Source organism: Nicotiana tabacum, chromosome 5 (assembly GCF_000715075.1).
Source record: "Nicotiana tabacum cultivar K326 chromosome 5, ASM71507v2, whole genome shotgun sequence".
NCBI classification, from domain to species: domain Eukaryota; kingdom Viridiplantae; phylum Streptophyta; class Magnoliopsida; order Solanales; family Solanaceae; genus Nicotiana; species Nicotiana tabacum.
Window position 1 is genome coordinate 93,047,275 of NC_134084.1, and position 17,229 is coordinate 93,064,503.

The 17,229-nt window shown below is 36.9% G+C and overlaps 1 protein-coding gene and 1 long non-coding RNA gene across 3 annotated transcripts; one reads left to right on the forward strand and one right to left on the reverse strand.

Annotated features, from left to right (window-relative positions):
- Positions 1 to 492: 492 nt before the first annotated feature.
- LOC107788747 (transcription factor bHLH100-like) lies at positions 493 to 3,369 on the forward strand. 2 transcript variants are annotated; one of them, XM_016610448.2, is made up of 3 exons: positions 493 to 811; positions 1,741 to 2,109; positions 2,792 to 3,369. In XM_016610448.2, exons 1-3 carry the CDS (start codon positions 509 to 511, stop codon positions 2,903 to 2,905), a joined length of 786 nt encoding a protein of 261 aa, XP_016465934.1. In that variant the 5' UTR covers positions 493 to 508; the 3' UTR covers positions 2,906 to 3,369. The 2 variants fall into 2 exon arrangements, with proteins under 2 accessions (XP_016465934.1, XP_016465935.1); XM_016610449.2 differs by lacking the exon at positions 2,792 to 3,369 and adding an exon at positions 2,384 to 2,740.
- An 8,030-nt stretch (positions 3,370 to 11,399) lies between these two features.
- On the reverse strand, positions 11,400 to 14,182 carry LOC107788748 (uncharacterized). Its single transcript, XR_001648684.2, has 3 exons — positions 13,889 to 14,182; positions 12,755 to 12,814; positions 11,400 to 11,633 (listed from the first exon to the last, which is right to left on the reverse strand). It is a non-coding gene; the product is annotated as an uncharacterized LOC107788748 (long non-coding RNA).
- Positions 14,183 to 17,229: the final 3,047 nt, after the last annotated feature.

Here is a 17,229-nt window from a genome sequence, read left to right on the forward strand (position 1 = left end):
GAGAAATTAAAAAATAGCCAGATTTACAAGTGGTCATTCAAAAATAGCCACGGTTAATTTCAAAAGTAATCGAAATTTAGCCACTTTTCATGTAAAGATAAATCTGAACGAAAACACAATTAAAAATCCGAAAAAATACTCCAGTATAATATACTAGAATTCCAGTATATTATGCTGTAACTTTTCGTGTTGCAGCAAAATAGTGGCTGTTTTTCAATAACTTTGCAAACGTTGGCTATTTTTGAATGACCAGTCCGAAAACTTGCTAGCTCGAGCTATTTTTACATTTTAAAGCCGTGCGAGCCTAGGTCCAAAGCGAATAGTATCACTAGTGGACTGGAATGTTACATAAATACATGCTAGTAGTAATAACTAAAAATACATAGTGTAAATGTTATGTGCTATATATGTCACATTTAGTATAAGTTTAATCCTAGACTCCTCCTATAAATACACGTTCTATGATTGCCACAACACATTCCACCTCTTAGGACCTTCAAAAATATTAATGATGGCCGTTTCTTCTCCTTTGTTTTCTAACTTTGGCGTGTGTTTGGCAGATCCCAAAAACAAGAAACTAAACACTATAGAAGCTCCACTTTCAACAGGTATTCCTGTTCATTATTCATCATCTCAGCCAAGCATCGTACACAGTGAATTCAAGAATTTTGAGGAGATTAATGGTGATAATGATCATTTAGATGGAACAGTGAAGAAGCTTAATCACAATGCAAGCGAACGTGATCGGAGAAAAAAATTTAATAGCTTGTGTTCTTCTCTTCGTTCTTTGCTTCCAGCTACTGATCATACGGTATAATTCTTTCTTTCTTTCTTTTATCCTAATTTTTACGTTCTTCTGATTCCTTTTTACATTTTTCTTTATGTAGTAAAATAATAAATTGATCAAAATACTTTGTGAACTTCGCAAACAATTATAATTTACGAGACTGATATTATCTTCTTAGCAAAATAATAATGTGATCATGAAAACGAATGGTAGACGTAGTTTTCTTATATAAACATCTAGTATTCAGAATTCACTAAGGGGATTAATCCAAATTCGTGCCTCATAGAACCACTATAGGGGAAATGCTCACCACAAGAAATTTTTCATTTTCATAGCTCGAACCTAATACTGCTAACTAAGGGTGAAGGAATCTTATTTCCCACTGTACTCCCTTGTGGTAAAGGAAAAAAAAAGGAAGAAAAGTATTACATAGCTTAGCTACTTGTTTCCCTTGTCAAAAAGGGTAGGGAAATAATTGGAATATCTATTTTTTCCTATCCAATATACCGAAAAAAATGTTGGGTTTTGTGAGGTATGAATAGAAATGAAGAGTTGTTTCCTGCATCACAAGGAAAGACACCTTTTCTTTCCACCCATTCATTGGTTATAAAAAGAGATGTCTTGCCTCATTTTTTCATACGCTAAAAAAAATTTGGAATTTTCTCCCTTTTTTGCGTTGTTTTTCCAAAAACGATCATAAGTATCATGCGTGATTTGTTTCGCCATTTAAGTTCACAGTTCTATAATTTGATGAAATGTTGTTATTACAGAATAATTTTTTTGTTCTATATTGTGAGGAATTAATCCATAATCTTGGTCAATGAGGGGATTAAATTCCTTAGGGACACACAAGCTCGGAATATATTTTTGCATTTTCTGTTCTAAATTCTGTTTTTCTGTTTATGAACACAGTTATACTTACACTTAAAGTTTTAATTTTCACATTTTAACAGAAAAAAATAAGCTTTCCAGTCACAGTAGCAAGAGTGATAAAGTACATACCAGATTTAAAGAAAGAAGTGGGAGGACTGACACAGAAGAAAGAAGACCTTACATTAAGATCCATCCCTAAGAAAGAATATTCTGCTGATTTTAATAATAAGCAAACAATAATTAAAGGAGGAATTCAGAGTTCTTTATCAGTTATCTCAGCAAATCAAGTGGGAAATAGAGAAGTCATTATTCATATATCTATTTTGAAAACCAATAAGAGTTCGTTTGCTGAAGCTGTATCAGAACTAGAAGAGGAAGGACTTCTTCTACTAAATGCATCTTCTTTTGAAACTTTGGGAGATAGAGTTTTCTACAATTTGCATTTTCAGGTATTTATATAAATTTCACTCTCTTTCTTTTCTCCATCTATATGTTTGGGTTGAGTTTAAATTATATATATATACGCTGCCTATGTATATAAGTTAAATTCAAAAGGAAATTGGTACTAGCAATATTTACTCAAGAGTAAACAACCCTATCATACGACATTTACATTGAACACAAATTTAAAAGGGGCTTTGTTCCTTTTCTTAATTTTTCTTACAAATAAATAGTTTACTAATTTTGGTGCAATAAAGTAAAAATTGAGATTCTGGTAGGAAGGCCGGTCACTACATAAGTCGCCATCCGTCCAGGAGAGAAGCTAAGTGGATGCGCCCCTTCACTTAAAAGCGGATAGGGTACTGAGCCGTCGAAGGGGTCAGATCACTCTGGATTACTGAAGAGTCGTCCGACTTCTCGGTGACTGAATAAGAAGTATAGCCAAATCAAGATGAGATGGGACGGCCGTTCAGAGGCCGCAAGATCATTTTTGAAATTATCCAGAAGAAAAGGAGGCACATATCCTATAGGGTCGTTGAGGTTCAAAGATACTACTATAGACCTAGATAATCTCATAAGTATGTCTAGAAATATTTGCTTATGGAAATTGTGCACTTCAGAATATCTATATTACTATTAATATATTGCGCAAACTTTGTTTATCTTACTTTATTTTATTATATTGAACAGGCACAAGGAACTTTACCAATTAACGTTCAAATATTAAGAGACAAGCTCTTATCGTATTATGAGAAGGAAGACAAGTTATTACCACCTTGGATTTCTGGCTCCTTGACAACTTAGAAGCTTCATTGCGAACACATTTTTTTTTTATTATTATTTACGCTGTCATATATGGTGAACATCATAGTATATGTTCAAGAGACAAGTGATGAGTGCAAAACGTATGATAGAAATAAACTCCTACCGCATCATAAATAGTACTACCTCTGTTCTAATTTATGTGAACCTATTTCCTTTTTGGTTTTTTCCAAAAAGAATGACCGTTTTCTAAATTTGGTAACAATTTAGCTTAAACTTATAATTCTACCCTTAATGAGAAGCTTTTATAACCACACAAATACTCTGGCCCTTTTTTGACTTGTTTAATACCACAAATTCCAAAATTCTTCATTTTTCTTAAACTTCATGCTCAGTCAAACAAGTTCACATAAATTAAAACGGAGGGAGTATAAGGTTTCATTCAACGATCTTTTTGATAATATATATATAAACAAATAATAGCTATAGTCCAACTATTTTTCGAATTTCAGGAGTGGAATTTGTTTTCCTTGATCCGTCTTTTTTTCCTGATGGATGATTATTATTTTTCATTGAATGAATTTCCGGCATTTACGTAGATTTGATTATCAATGGTGCTTTTTCAACCTTATAAAAAAAATTAATATTAAATTAAAGTAATGTAGAAGATTAACGGACAAAGCGTCTGTACATGAATGTTATAGTTTAAGTAGTTGTTAGAATTTTTTTTAGATTGAATTGATGTTTAGTATACCGCTTATTTAGCTAGCCTATGATAATTTGCATGAAAATTCAATCCCACAAGGAATAAAATTGCTATCAATTACTAATTTTCGTCTTGGCTAAAGTAGAACTATAAATATACGTTTTTTTCAAACTAAAATAAGAATTAATGGTGATCTTTGAATTAAAACTAACAAGTTAAGAGTTTTACCACAGAAAAAAAGTACGGAACTTGATTTGAGATAAATAATCTATATTTTGCTCCTTGACTAATATTTATAATAGATCATAAATGTTGATTACTCTGCTCGAATATATAAGTCTTCTCTCAATCGACAATAGTTTTAACGGTTGAAAAATGCATTAAGAGTTCAATTGAAGTGCATGTTTATAGGCCAAAGGATTTGAAGATATTGGAGCTTCTTAAAATCCCCAAATTTTTAATGATGCTTCTATCACCGATTCTTTTCTAGAATAAAGGCGTTATAGAAGACTATTTATATAATTAATTCTCTCTCAGAAAATAAATTACGAAAACAATTCAAATGCATAATTGAACTCTAATTATCTCGAATACAATATGGAGTCGATCCCCAAGGATGTATTATCGAACATACACAAAAGGTATTAAATCAAAAAATTAAAGTCTAAATCAAATCATTACCATGTTTCCATAAAGAAAATTACTTCATAATAGAGTTCATGTTGTAAAGCAAGTAAAAGAGAAAACATTACAATCAATTTAAAGAATGAAATTTCTCTCAATTGTTTCTTGGCTTAAAAATTCAATTGAAAGCATTAAAATTGATCTATGCGGCTATTAACTACAAGATAACCTACTATGGATGAGCTCAAGTCATACTTACAGGTCGAAAGGTAATTACAAGAATTTATAAATTATCTCAGGACTAGATATCCCGAAATAAACGCACGTCTATAGCCTGACCACACATGTGACCCCCGATGATCCATCAACCGAGAGAAATGCCTGACCACGCACGCGACGACTGCTAGAGACACCCCCCCCCCCCCCGATGATCCATCAACCGCGAGAAATGCTCCACTCGGTTTTGTCCCCGCAGCTATTTATGAAGTGGGGAATGGACATTATCGATTCCCTACCATGGGCACCCGGTAAAGATTCATACTATTCATGACCGATTATTTTTTCAAACGGGTCGAGGCTCAAGCATTAGAAAAGGTCTGGGAGAAAGAAGCCATTGACTTCATCTAGGACCACATAATATATCAATTTGGGATACCGGCCGAGGTCATTTGCGATAATGGAAAATAATTCATCTGCAGATCAGTCGTTTGCAATAATGGAAAACAATACATCGGCAGCAAGGTAAATAAATTTTTCGAAGATCACAAAATCAAGAAGATACTATCAACACCTTACCACTATAGTGGGAACGGGTAGGCAGAATCAACAAACAAGACCATACTTCAAAACCTGAAAAAGAGGTTGACTGGTGCGAAAGGGAAATGGAAGGAGATGCTTCCCGAAGTCCTATGGGCATAGGGTACGACTTCAAAATCTAGCACCGGGGCCACTCCATTTTCATTGGCCTACGGAACCGAAGCCTTAATACCAGTCGAGGTAGGAGAACCAAGCCTCAAGTTCCAATATGCGACAGAAGAGCCAAATGGCGAGTCCATAATCATGAGCTTGGAACTATTGGATGAAAGAGGGAAGATCGCCCTAGTCCGGTAGGCCGCCCAGAAATAGCGAATAGAAAGGTATTACAACTGAAGAGCCAACCTCCAATACTTGCAACTCGGGGACTTGGTGTTGAGGAAAGTAACATTACACACTAGGAATACGAATGAGGGGAAGCTGGGACTGAACTGGGAAGGACCATATCGAGTTATCAGAATAACCAACAAAGGCTCGTACCAACACGAAGCGGGAAACAACATGCAACTACCGAACAACTGGAACGTGACACACTTAACGTGGTACTACTGCAAAAGTATGAACTAAATTATTCTTTAATCATGTTATGAATCGTACTAACATTTGCAGGTAAACGGCCAAGGATGGATGTGGTCATTAGCTCTACAAACACGCATCACACTTTTTTTTCCTTGAATTGTTTTTGACCCAAAAAGGGATTTTCGTCAAGGTTTTTGACGAGGCTACAATAAAACATGCTAACCTAGATTCGAAGACTGGTTTCAAATTGGAGTCAATGATCGTCCACTGCATATCAAGAGTATCCAAGCCCTCACGAGTTCGCCCTCGAATACCCTCAGATTAAGGTCTTTAACAAGGAAAAAAAGAAAACTTTGTATGATAAAAACTAAGTCTTGGTGGTTAGGATTCATTATAAGGGCCAAATGGTCATATGAACCGTGCTCACATAGTCCACTCTAGCCATGGTACAAGTTTTTACGCATTTTCGATCGTGTACCTTGCATACTAAGAAATGAAAGAAATTTCCGCTTTTCTATTATGCATTTTTACTTCTTCGATCCCGAATCCTAGAGCCCACTGGCTACTTATACTCGGGGATTATCGATCCCTTGTCACTTGAAGAAAATTCAGACGACCCGAGCTACCGAATCCCGTAGGCACCAATTAGGCGGCGCCCAAATGTAAAAGGCTACGGCCACCCTAAAAACAGCTCAGAGACGTCCAAAGCTCGTAATAAAAAAGAAAGGCCTTTACATAATTCGAAACTGACTAAAAGTTTACCCTCGGCGAAAACATTGTCTAAAAACACTTAAGCATCTTGGGAACCTACGATCTCACCGAGGATCCACATCCACGAGTAGAAAAAGTGGCATAGAAGTCAGGCTTCATTCGAAATTCCAAAAAACAAACACCCCGGAACTACATTTGACTCTATGCTAAGGCACAAAAAACAATACACAAGTAGAAATTGCAATAAGATGCTAGAAAAGTAAAGATACGATATTGCCAAAATGGGAAAAATTTCATGTATATATTCCAAAACATATTTACAAAGGCCCGATAGAACGACATCAAAATAAAAAAATACATAAGGGAAAATACAAAAAAATTGAAAAAGTACTAAGGCATCTACGCTTGGTCATCACCAGGGCCCGACTCATCGCCAGAATTATTGTTGCCCTCAGATCCCTCGGAACCATTGGCATCCTCAGGCTCGTAGAGCTTCTTTTTCTCAGCCTCGAGCCTCCTAGCTTCTTCGATCTCGACTGATAGGTCGAAACCTTGGGCGTGTATTTAGTCTTTGTATTTAAGCGGGTCTCGGCTGCCTCCACGTCAGCCTTGTACTGGGCCACCACTTTCTCAGCATCAGCTGAGGTTATGTCAAATTTGGTCCTTAGTGCCACATGTTCTCTTCCGAGAGCATCCTGTTCAGCAATGGTCGAGCTCAGCTGTGCCCGGAGATTATCATTCACTAAGACCACTTATCAGTTTTGTCCTTCGCCACACGAAGTTATTTCTAGACCGAAGCCAACTCCTCCTTTGTGACTTCCTTCTCCGAGGCCAGCAGGTCCATCTTGTCCTTCCTTACTTTGGTCACAACCCTGACCTTATTGATCTCAGCCCCCAGCTGGTCGATCAGGTCTATCTTCTATTGGACCTGCAAAGTTGTGTTGTTGGTCACCACAACTAGGTGCTCGTTTTTAACTTCAAAGAACTTTACCTTCTTAACAAGGTCGTTGTGTTCCCGCTTCGGGTCAAAGCCTCATTCTGAGCTTTTTCCAGCTTGGCTTGGAGAATCGGGAGATCTTTAAGGGCCTCATCATGTTAATCACTCAAAAGTCTATACATGTCCTTCTTCTAAACCTGCTCTTTGAGCTCGAACTCGAGCTAGTTAATCTCCAAGCGGTACTGGAGGAAGCTATCATGGTGAAACACTAAAGCCTATAAAACAACGAAAGTAGTGAGATACATCAAAGGAAAACCTAAGTGGGATTCATAAAGGGGTACAAAAGTGTTGACACCTTATCTGGTTCAATGCCTGCTGCGCCTCATTGAAAACACTTGACGTGCCCACCTCATTCATATTTGCTTGGTCCTCCTTGGTCACCAGGCATCAGAGGTAGCTGGCTACGCCCACCGGAGTAGACAGGACCCGAGCATCCTCTGAGACTGTGAGAATGACCGTTCTCTTGCACCCAGGGTCCACACTCGGCATGGGAAGTTGCTTCACTAATTTTGGGCTCGAGCTTGGCCCGCCAGCTCCAGAGGGCACGTACTTCTTCTGGATCTTCAGGTGACCTAGCCTGAAAACATCATCCAATATGGACATGCCCATGTTATCGAAAAAGGAGTTTATGGGATTATCTGAACCCTGCACTCCTTCACTTGACTTTTCTTTGCCCTCTTGGGCCTCTTTGAGCATGAACTCGGTATATGAGGGCGTCTTTATGATGTCAATGACACCGGTCATCTCTTTCGGAACAGGAGCGGCTTCCTGGGAGGTCGCAACCTCCATCTCCGCCTTAGGTTCCCGAGCCAAAAGGGGATCGACCTCGTGGTTCCCTTTCTCGGTCGTCGCCTGCTCCCTAGTGGGGGTCAATCCATGGGCAACGAAGATGTCATCTTTTCCAGGCTCATACCTGAGCTGGTAAAGATAGTCAAGGTCCAGTGCTATGGACTTGGTATTCTTCTTGGGCCTTTGGGCCCGAGTGGCCGTCCTTTTCTTCCTCTTCCTCTTCCTCTCGGGGTCAGAGGAGCCCGAGGACTTTCTCTTTTTCTTCTTCTCCTCCTTCGTGGCAGCCTCGGGTTATCCCGAGATGGAGGGCTCAGTAGGCAAAGATGGATCCTTGTCCTCATCAAGCGGCCTAAGTTCGATGGTCTTAGGCAGACATGTAAGAAAAAGAAAAGGTTAGCACTATATAAGTTAAGAGTGTGATGGTAACTATTTCAGGGAAGAACCTCACCATGAGATTGGGCCTACCATTTGCCCTTCGAAAGTTTTGTCCCATGCATGCTCGAAGTACGACATCTGCTTATTAATCCCTTCGATCCACTCCTTGAATCGGGGGATTGTATCAAGAACTTGGGTAATAGTTGCATGACCACAAACAGATGATATGAGAAAAAGAACACAAAGGAAGAAATAGCCCGGAAAGACAATACATACGGGATGCGTTCCACTTCTCGTGGAATGGTAGAAACTTGGGGGTGATCAGGTTTCACCCTAATGAACCTCCCCTACCAGCCTCGATCTCGGTCCTCGTCAATGATGGAGAAATTAGCCTTGCTTTCTCGGCCGGACAAGCTTGATCAGTCCCCATTCGGGGACTATATAGGCAGAGTAGGTGGTCGAGGGTGAACCGATGAGACTCGGTATTTTTTGTGAAATGGCGCAAGAGGATCACAATCCTCCAAAAGGATGGGTGAATTTGCCCAAAGTACACCTCGTACCTCTTGCAGAAATCAAGAACTACGGGATCCACAGAGGCGAGCGTGAAGGGGTAAGTGTAAACACTCAGATACCCCTTCACGTGAGTATCTATATAGTCATTGGGTCCGGGGACGACCACGTCCTTACCCTCCCACTTATAGTCTACTCGGGCTACGGGTAGGGTTTCTTTGTTGACAGAGCATATGTATCTCCATGCTCCATCACCTCGGTCTTGTTGGCTAGAGGCCTTCTCGACCTTGAAGTTATCCCCGATAGAGCAGCCTACAGGTATGAAGTTCTTCATGGGGGCTCTAGATCCACCTCGGAAGCGGCCACGTCGGCATCTGCGGCCGGGGGGGAAGATGAAGAGGTAGCCTGCTGAGTCACTGACTTGGAAGTTTTAGCCATTGTGAACTAAGAAAATATCAAAATTTGAAGGGAAGTATGAAGGTTCGAAGGAAAAATATGAAGGTTCAAAGGAAAAATATAAAGATTTGAAGAAAGAGTATGAAGGTTTGAAGGTGGAATGAAGATATGAAGATTTGGGTTGGAAATCCAAGAACAAATATGAAGGTTTGAGGATCAGAGATGAAGATATGAAGGCTCAAGAAGCAGGGTATGAAGATTTGAAATAGTTAAAAGTCGTTAGAAAATTCGAAGGTAAAAGCTAGGATCGGAAAGTGGAAGAAATGCAAAAGGTCGAATTTTTTATTGGGTAAAAATAGTCAATGCAAGACGTTTCACATTCGAATGCAGCCAATCGGTTATTAACACGTGCCCGAAGTTAGAACGACGCAACTGACATGACTTTTTGGCTTATCCGTCACCTCGATTGTAACGTACGAAGGAAGGAACCGGGGTTCATATCGTTTCCCAATGTTTTGGCAAATCTACTCTCTGGAAAATGATGAGACTAATTGTATACGGGTGAAATCGAGGATAATGCACACCCCGATTTTTCGGTGAATCAAACGAAGTAAGAGCATGAATATACGAGATCGAAATCGAAGCTGGGAACTCTATGTATCGAGGCCCATGAAAAGTGAACAGAGTGCTCGCCATCGGACCTGATAAAACGATGTAACCCGAACTCGGGACGAGCTCTGAGACTTCGGAAAGCACAATGAACGGTTATAGGCGACATATAGATGACCATAATATCCGCAACCAATCAGATATTACGGTGCGGATCTTGCTGGATGACGGTTATGGATCAGTAATTAACAAGAGAGGAAGTTTTTTTTTTACCTTTTTAGACTTGTACTAGGGATGAAACTTTCCTACTATAAAGGAAAAGTTTTTCTTTGCTAACACACATTGTAATGCGCAAACCAAGGCAATACAAATTTATTTTTCTACTTTCTAGCTATTGCAAAGTCCTTACTTTGCTGTTTGTTCTTCATTCACAATTGGTTTCGAACCAAGGGTCCGATCAAGGGCAAAACTACTGCTCAACCTAATTCCGATCTGGGCCGTAGTTGGTTTGATTGTTCATTTCGTCTTTAATTCGTTTATCTAACATCCCTGATTATTTGTGTTGAATCAATTCATATATCCTTAAAACTGCGTATAAATTTAATTGTTATCCGTTTTAAGGTAAACACAGTGTCCAGTAAAAAAATTATAACTTTGCATAAAAAGTCCAAATGCTAAACTGTTTAGACTGTTGGAAATTAGACTCGAAGTTCTATAATATTTTTTAAAGAAGCATGATCAAATTATTTGTAAACTAAGAGATACTTATTATCTGTTGAATTTGAGTTATGTGTTTCTCATCAGAATTTGTTGCTCCAGAACTCTAATTCCCAATATCAATTCTTGAATCTTCATTACTTATCGCGATTTGACTTCAAAAGCATGTAATTTAAGTCAAACACCCTCTTTTTGCTATCTTTTGCACATTCTTTGATTTTTCTAACGTTTAAGTTTACAATTTATCTGCACATCACAACGCAAAAATAATATTTTCTAATAATGATATCACTGCAACATTTTCGGCCTTTAGCCACCCCTGAGAAGTGTGGCCTAAACTATCATAAAGTGTGACCTTTGATCAAAGGCTACACTTTTCGACTTTAGGAACGCTTACAGGAGGTGGCCTAAAGTAGCGTAACCTTTTCTCTAAGGCCAAGCTTTTCAAGTGTTGCTTTAGAAGCCACGCTTCAAAAGCGTGGCCTATAAGGTACAACAACCACGCTTCTAGTACCTCACATGGCAACGTTTTTCATTTTCTGAAACTACACTTTAGAAGGGTGGTCTTTATTACCTTATAAGCCACATTTGTGAAGCATAGCCATTTACATGCCAAATATGCCATCCATTTGTCAGCTCTATGGCAGCACTTCTAAAGTGTAATAATTTTTTATGATATTTATGAGCTACAATTTTTTTATGTAATTATATTTATTTCAAGCAACTATATTTTAATGATCTCAAGCACTCAATTAAATAATAAATAATAATAATTTTAATGCATATACTTGCAATAAACTTCAAAAAAGAAACATATTTTGTATTCTACACATACTGATAAAACAATATTTCAGTATGTGCAATAACAACAAACTCTAAAACCGAATGTATTCATAAAGTATCATAATAATAAATATTACAATTGCTCAAAAAGTCTTTATCATTCACTTCAATAGATCAATTAACTTTTGGCCGCCATTTTCAATTGCATCACCCGTATTTTCCTACACATTAAAAATAAAATTTAAAATTAGAAAGAAACCAATAGATAGTATGCAATATCATAATGGATTGAGGTATTTGAAGTGGAAACTGAAATTTAGAACAATTGATTTTAGAGAACAAACAAACATTCACGTTAAAGCTTCAAAAAATTTCTATTGAACTTGAACTTTTTTGAGAAGGTACATGAAAAATTCAAGTTCACATGGCATATAAGACATGTTCTCTCTTGATGTTTTTCTTCTTACTATCAGAGCATTATAAAAATGGGCAAGTAACTAAACATAATTTTTGAAATACATATAAACAGATTAAAATGATGAAAGCTTTACTGGAATGCTAGCACTTAATATCAAAATGGATGGTGGTGCAATTCCAATGATAACATTGAGGCAATTATTTTGACAGTATTCTTAGAGCTCCACCTGCACAGCTAGACTTCGCTAGTAGGCCTATCCCCCCAATAGCACAAATGCAAGAAAATATACCTATTTTAGCTCTCTAATTTGATATAACTGGTGAAATGAAGCTCACCTGAATTTGATATGTTTGAGTTCTCTTTTGCCAGCTGGGAGTACTCTTATAGTGATGAAAACTCTAGGTTGAAAGTTTATCTACAATTGAATGCTCACTATCTATCACATGTAAAATAAAATGACGCTTCTTCACATTAAATATTTAGTGCAACATCTTAAATAATAAAAATACCGAGAGAAAATAAATGGCTACAAATTCTTAATCTGCTCTCTAACACTTACAAGTAGGATTTGTATATTTCAATTAGTTTTATTCAAGACAAGCTACTAATAGAGCTCTAATAATATCAAATATGTAAAAGGAAAAATAAAACAGCTCCATAAAATTTCAATCCCTATGAAGTCAAGATTAATAAGAACGCTTCTGATATAAGTTAAGATCTTTGTACGCTCTTAAATATTACATGTAATTTGAGCATCAAATCCAAATAATGTTGCCTATGTCGTGTTTCCTGAAGTCATAGAAAAAATGAACCACACGAACACATCAGATGCATAAATGTTTTAAAATGAAATAGAACGAAAGCAAACACAATTGAAAAAAAAAAACTTATGAAAAAATAAAAGAAAGAAGAGGTATAAAGTACCTGTACTTTTAACACATGTATTTGGATTCTAGCCACTTCCCGGACACATGCTTCATTTTTCTGAGCACAATTAGATAAAGTTCAATAACTGGTCTTAGACACAATGAGATAACATTACAAATAATTTTACAAAATACACAGATCTCCCTTTTTACTCTTTCCTTGTGAATGAGTTGGAAAGATTAATAGAATATGTTATTATCAAACTAAAACATCAGTAATGTCATCTTCAGTAGCCTGATATCTTGGCATAAACATCATCATGTGAAGATAGATGCACCTTCTAATTGCATTGCAAACATTAATATTCAAGGTGAGAAACTATGGCAAAACACAAAATGCATAATTAAATACAAGAAAATATTTTATGTTCAGCATGAATACCTATACGCTATGCATTTATAGTTCTTTGACAGTCCTTTGAGTTTTTAAAAGAATGAATTGTCTAGAATTAAGTTATTGTAAGTGTTTTTTTGGCCTATGTCTGAAGTAAAGAGAAGCGTGCAAGTACAACAATGCAAGACGCAACCACAATTGCTATGTTTTACAAGTTTCAGGGGTTGCAAGATAAGTTAAGAGGTTTATGCAAGAAAGAAACAAATCTCACCTTGCCTTATCCTCCTCCCCAAATAACCCACAAAAATCAAGCCTACCACCAAGTCCACACTCACAACAGCAATCCTATCAAATTGTATAAAAATTGTCTAAACTCCACGAAACAATTATGAATTGGAGGCTTCGCAAGAATTACATGTGCCTAATCGTCGGGAACAAATTGTAAAAAGTCTTAATTTGAAAAACCTTCAAATTTCACACCAATTCCCGAAACCATCCTTCAAATTGAATTAAGCAATGATTTTAAGCTACCTCTACAACTCAAAACTCCAAAATTCCAGATCTAAATATCGAAATATATAGAGACTACTTCAACACCCGAGAGATCTACGAATGAACACTAAATGAATACATAAAACAATTATTGAAATATAGATCTGAGAACAAAATGAAGATTGGAAACAAAAACAAGCAAAGATTTAGGGATTGGATTTTTTTGAGATTATGGATCCAAATCAGGAAAGGAGTAAGGAGATACGAAGTATCATAATCAAAATCGAAGACGGTAATGTTTCTTACGGTGAAAGAGGTCGAATTGCTCAAGGTAAAGCCACTGCAAATCTAACATGAGCTCCATCGAATACGTTGAAGCATGCCATAGCCGCAACAATAGCCAACGTCGATGACAACATGTCGTCATGGTAGTCCACATCGGAGTCATCGTCGGAATACATTCCACTCTCGTGTCTGAGAGAAAAGGGGGTAGTGGCATTAGTGAGAGCGAGTGATGAGTCTTTTCTTGAGGTTTTAATTTTTAGTGGGAAAGTTGTTAAAATTTAGCGGGCAATTTTTATTGGATAAAATGAAAATTTTAGCGAAAATTTTTGGTGTAAATTTTTTGAGTACCCTTATAACGTGTTGCTTTAGAGTTATAAAAAGAGCATCATTCAAAAGCGTTCCATTACAGGTGTGTAAATGTTGCCAAATATATTATAATATGGCAACAGTTAAAAAGCATAGTATTTATATCTTAAAAGAACGCTTTACAAGCGTTGCCTAAAATTCGTGGCCAAAAACTCTTAGCAATGACCACTCCTTAAAAAGCGTTGCCGTAAGTATTTTTGGCAACACTTTTCGAGGGTTGTCTAAAACTAATGTAGCCTTAGGCCAAATTTGTTGTTGTGTATCACTAAAATTACTTACAAATGACAAATATCATACGAACATAATCAAGTTAAAATACTTTTTTAGTTAACGGAGAATACTATTAACAAAACTTAGTACATTGACTAGAGTTAAACTTCTTGATGTGCACTCCTCACTATGCCATATCTTGTATTCGCGGATATGATGAACGGTATTGATATTTATTGATTCATAAGACTCGATATTTTTGTTGGTAATAGTTTTTTTAAGCGTTCGGAGTTACTTCATGTCATTTCATTTGCACTTTCTTTCTATTCCATTTTGCTCTTACCTCTTAATTTTCTCTTCCTGATTAGGAATACCTACTAGGTAGGGCCCCCATCTCTAGTCCAGTCCCAAAACGGCAAAAACATAATCTATCTTATTTATATAATTCCTCTATCCAAGCTCTATTCCTAACCCCTTTCTCCTATGTACAACTTCTAGTACTTGAATTTACTTTCCTCTTTGACTAGGTTGGATACCATTTGTGTGCCATAGTGCCGCATTTCTTGCCTTCCAAATGAGGTAAGCCAGTGCCATCATAAAGGTTCTGCCAAGTCTCAAGCCACCAATATATGGAGTCTTTATAGATTCCCCATTCGCATACCATAAGAAATTCCTACATATAGCAACAAGAATTAAAATGGAAACCTAGCTAGTATGTGTGTATGTGCGTTAGAACTAAGTTTATCAACTGAACTTTAATTACCTACATAGGATAGATTTCATGATCCCCACCCGTAAGCTGCTTGTCTACGTCCACAGTAGATATTGTTTTGGAGGATATTGGTACCCTGAGATACTGGAGAGGTAGTACTCCTTTATACATTGTGAGTCCATATTAATTAGCGCAAAATATATTAGATTTAGCTGTATTTGTTGATAAACCTGAGGCATTGAAAAATGTCTGTAGGTCTCGGAGTATGAGTAGAATTGACTGGAATTCTCCTTTACAAAATAACAGAACATCATCAACATAACGTAGATGATGAAGTTTTAACCCTTTGCATTTCAAGCCTTCTTGATTTGCCACTAGCTTCCTTACCCTTGTGAAGTACTCCATACAAATAACTCATAATAGTATATTTCCCTGTCTCAATCCCCTTTTCTTTCAATACATCCATATATTCTTCCATTTAATGCAATTTTGTACTGAGGAATTAAATACAATTCCCGATTCACTTGATAAATTTTTGGCGGGAAGTTCAAAGAATGCATCATTTCTCCCACAAATTCCCATTCTTCTTAAGGTCCCTCTTTATCAAAAACTCTCTGTTGTCCTCTTTCTGTTTTATAGTCTCACGAGAAATACCAACTTTAATCTGCTACAAATTACTTTTAATACTCCCTCCGTTTCAATTTATGTGTACCCATTTGACTGGGCACGGAGTTTAAGAAAAGAGAGAAGACTTTTGAACTTGTGGTGTAAAATGAGGCACATATATTTTGTGTGGCTATAAATCATTGCATAAAGGTAAATTGTTTCTAAATAAGGAAAAATGTCATTCTTTTTGGCACGAACCAAAAAGGAAATAGGTTCACATAAATTGAAACGAAGGGAATATTATTTTGTACGTAGTATCACAACACGTTATAGGCCTATAATCACCAACATTCACTGCACGTGTACTTTTGGGAATAAGGGTCATTACTGTCTTGTTTGTAACTATAAGCAACTTGTTGGAAGTAAAGGACTTCACAATCCCTTCTGTTAGAGCTTTTCCAATAATACTCCAGCCATCTTCGAAGAAGTGAGTGCTATATCTACCGGGCCCATGGGATTTATTACTCGTAATTGCCTATAATGTATGCTTCACTTCATTAGATGTGATGTCAGCTTCTAAGATGAAACTATGCTCCTTAGTTACAACTGATCTTCTTCTGACCAAACTAGGTTTACCCTCACCTTTACGGGTGGCAAACGGCGGGTCGGGTCGGATATGAGCGGGTCAAAACGGGTAATTTTAAAAAACGGATAAATTATCCGACCCAACCCGTATTTGAGACGGATAAAAACGGGTTTATCCGGCAGATAATATGGTAACCATATTATCCATGGCTTGTTAAATATGATCACTTATGAGAGAATTTCTAGTCTTCCAAACTTGAGAGAGAGTTTTCTTTTCTTTGCATTTCTTCACCTTGTTCTTCTACTTCATATTGGATGTATGCATTATTATGGGTTTATCTAAAAAGATTAGTTTCATAATCTGTTATAGTTCATTTCATGAACGGCTAAGTTATGAATGTGTTGATTATGGGTAAAGAAAGCTATGAATAAAAGGAGAAGACGGGGAAAAGAAGAAGAGAAAACTACTCAATATACCTACTTTGGCCTAAAATATTACCCGATTTTACTTATTTCGAAACAAACTTATAAAAATACCTATCCCACCAAAATTCATTATCCATATAACCACTCCCTTAAATCATGGCTATTCATTATCTTCTCTAATCTCTTTGCCGTTATCTTCTCCATTTTCATTGCTAAATCATTGTAATGACCCGACCGATTATTTTGAGCATTTATATTTTGCTCGGTAGTTCGAAGGCATGAGTAGCTTCGTATGATATATAAGATTTTTGTGAATCATCGGTTTTGGATTTCGGGTGATTCGTGATTGATTTGGAAGAATGATCCTCATTTTAGAAGCTTTAAGTCGAAAGAGTTTACCAAGTTTGACTTTTATGTATTTGACTTCGGATCAAAGTTTTGATAGTTCCGTTAGGTC

Coding starts and splice junctions, on each gene's coding strand:
- LOC107788747 (XM_016610448.2), top strand. CDS start 509: ATGATGGCCGTTTCTTCTCCTTTGTTTTCTAACTTTGGCGTGTGTTTG. Junction 812..1,740: donor TTCCAGCTACTGATCATACG/GTATAATTCTTT, acceptor ACATTTTAACAG/AAAAAAATAAGCTTTCCAGT. Junction 2,110..2,791: donor TCTACAATTTGCATTTTCAG/GTATTTATATAA, acceptor TATATTGAACAG/GCACAAGGAACTTTACCAAT.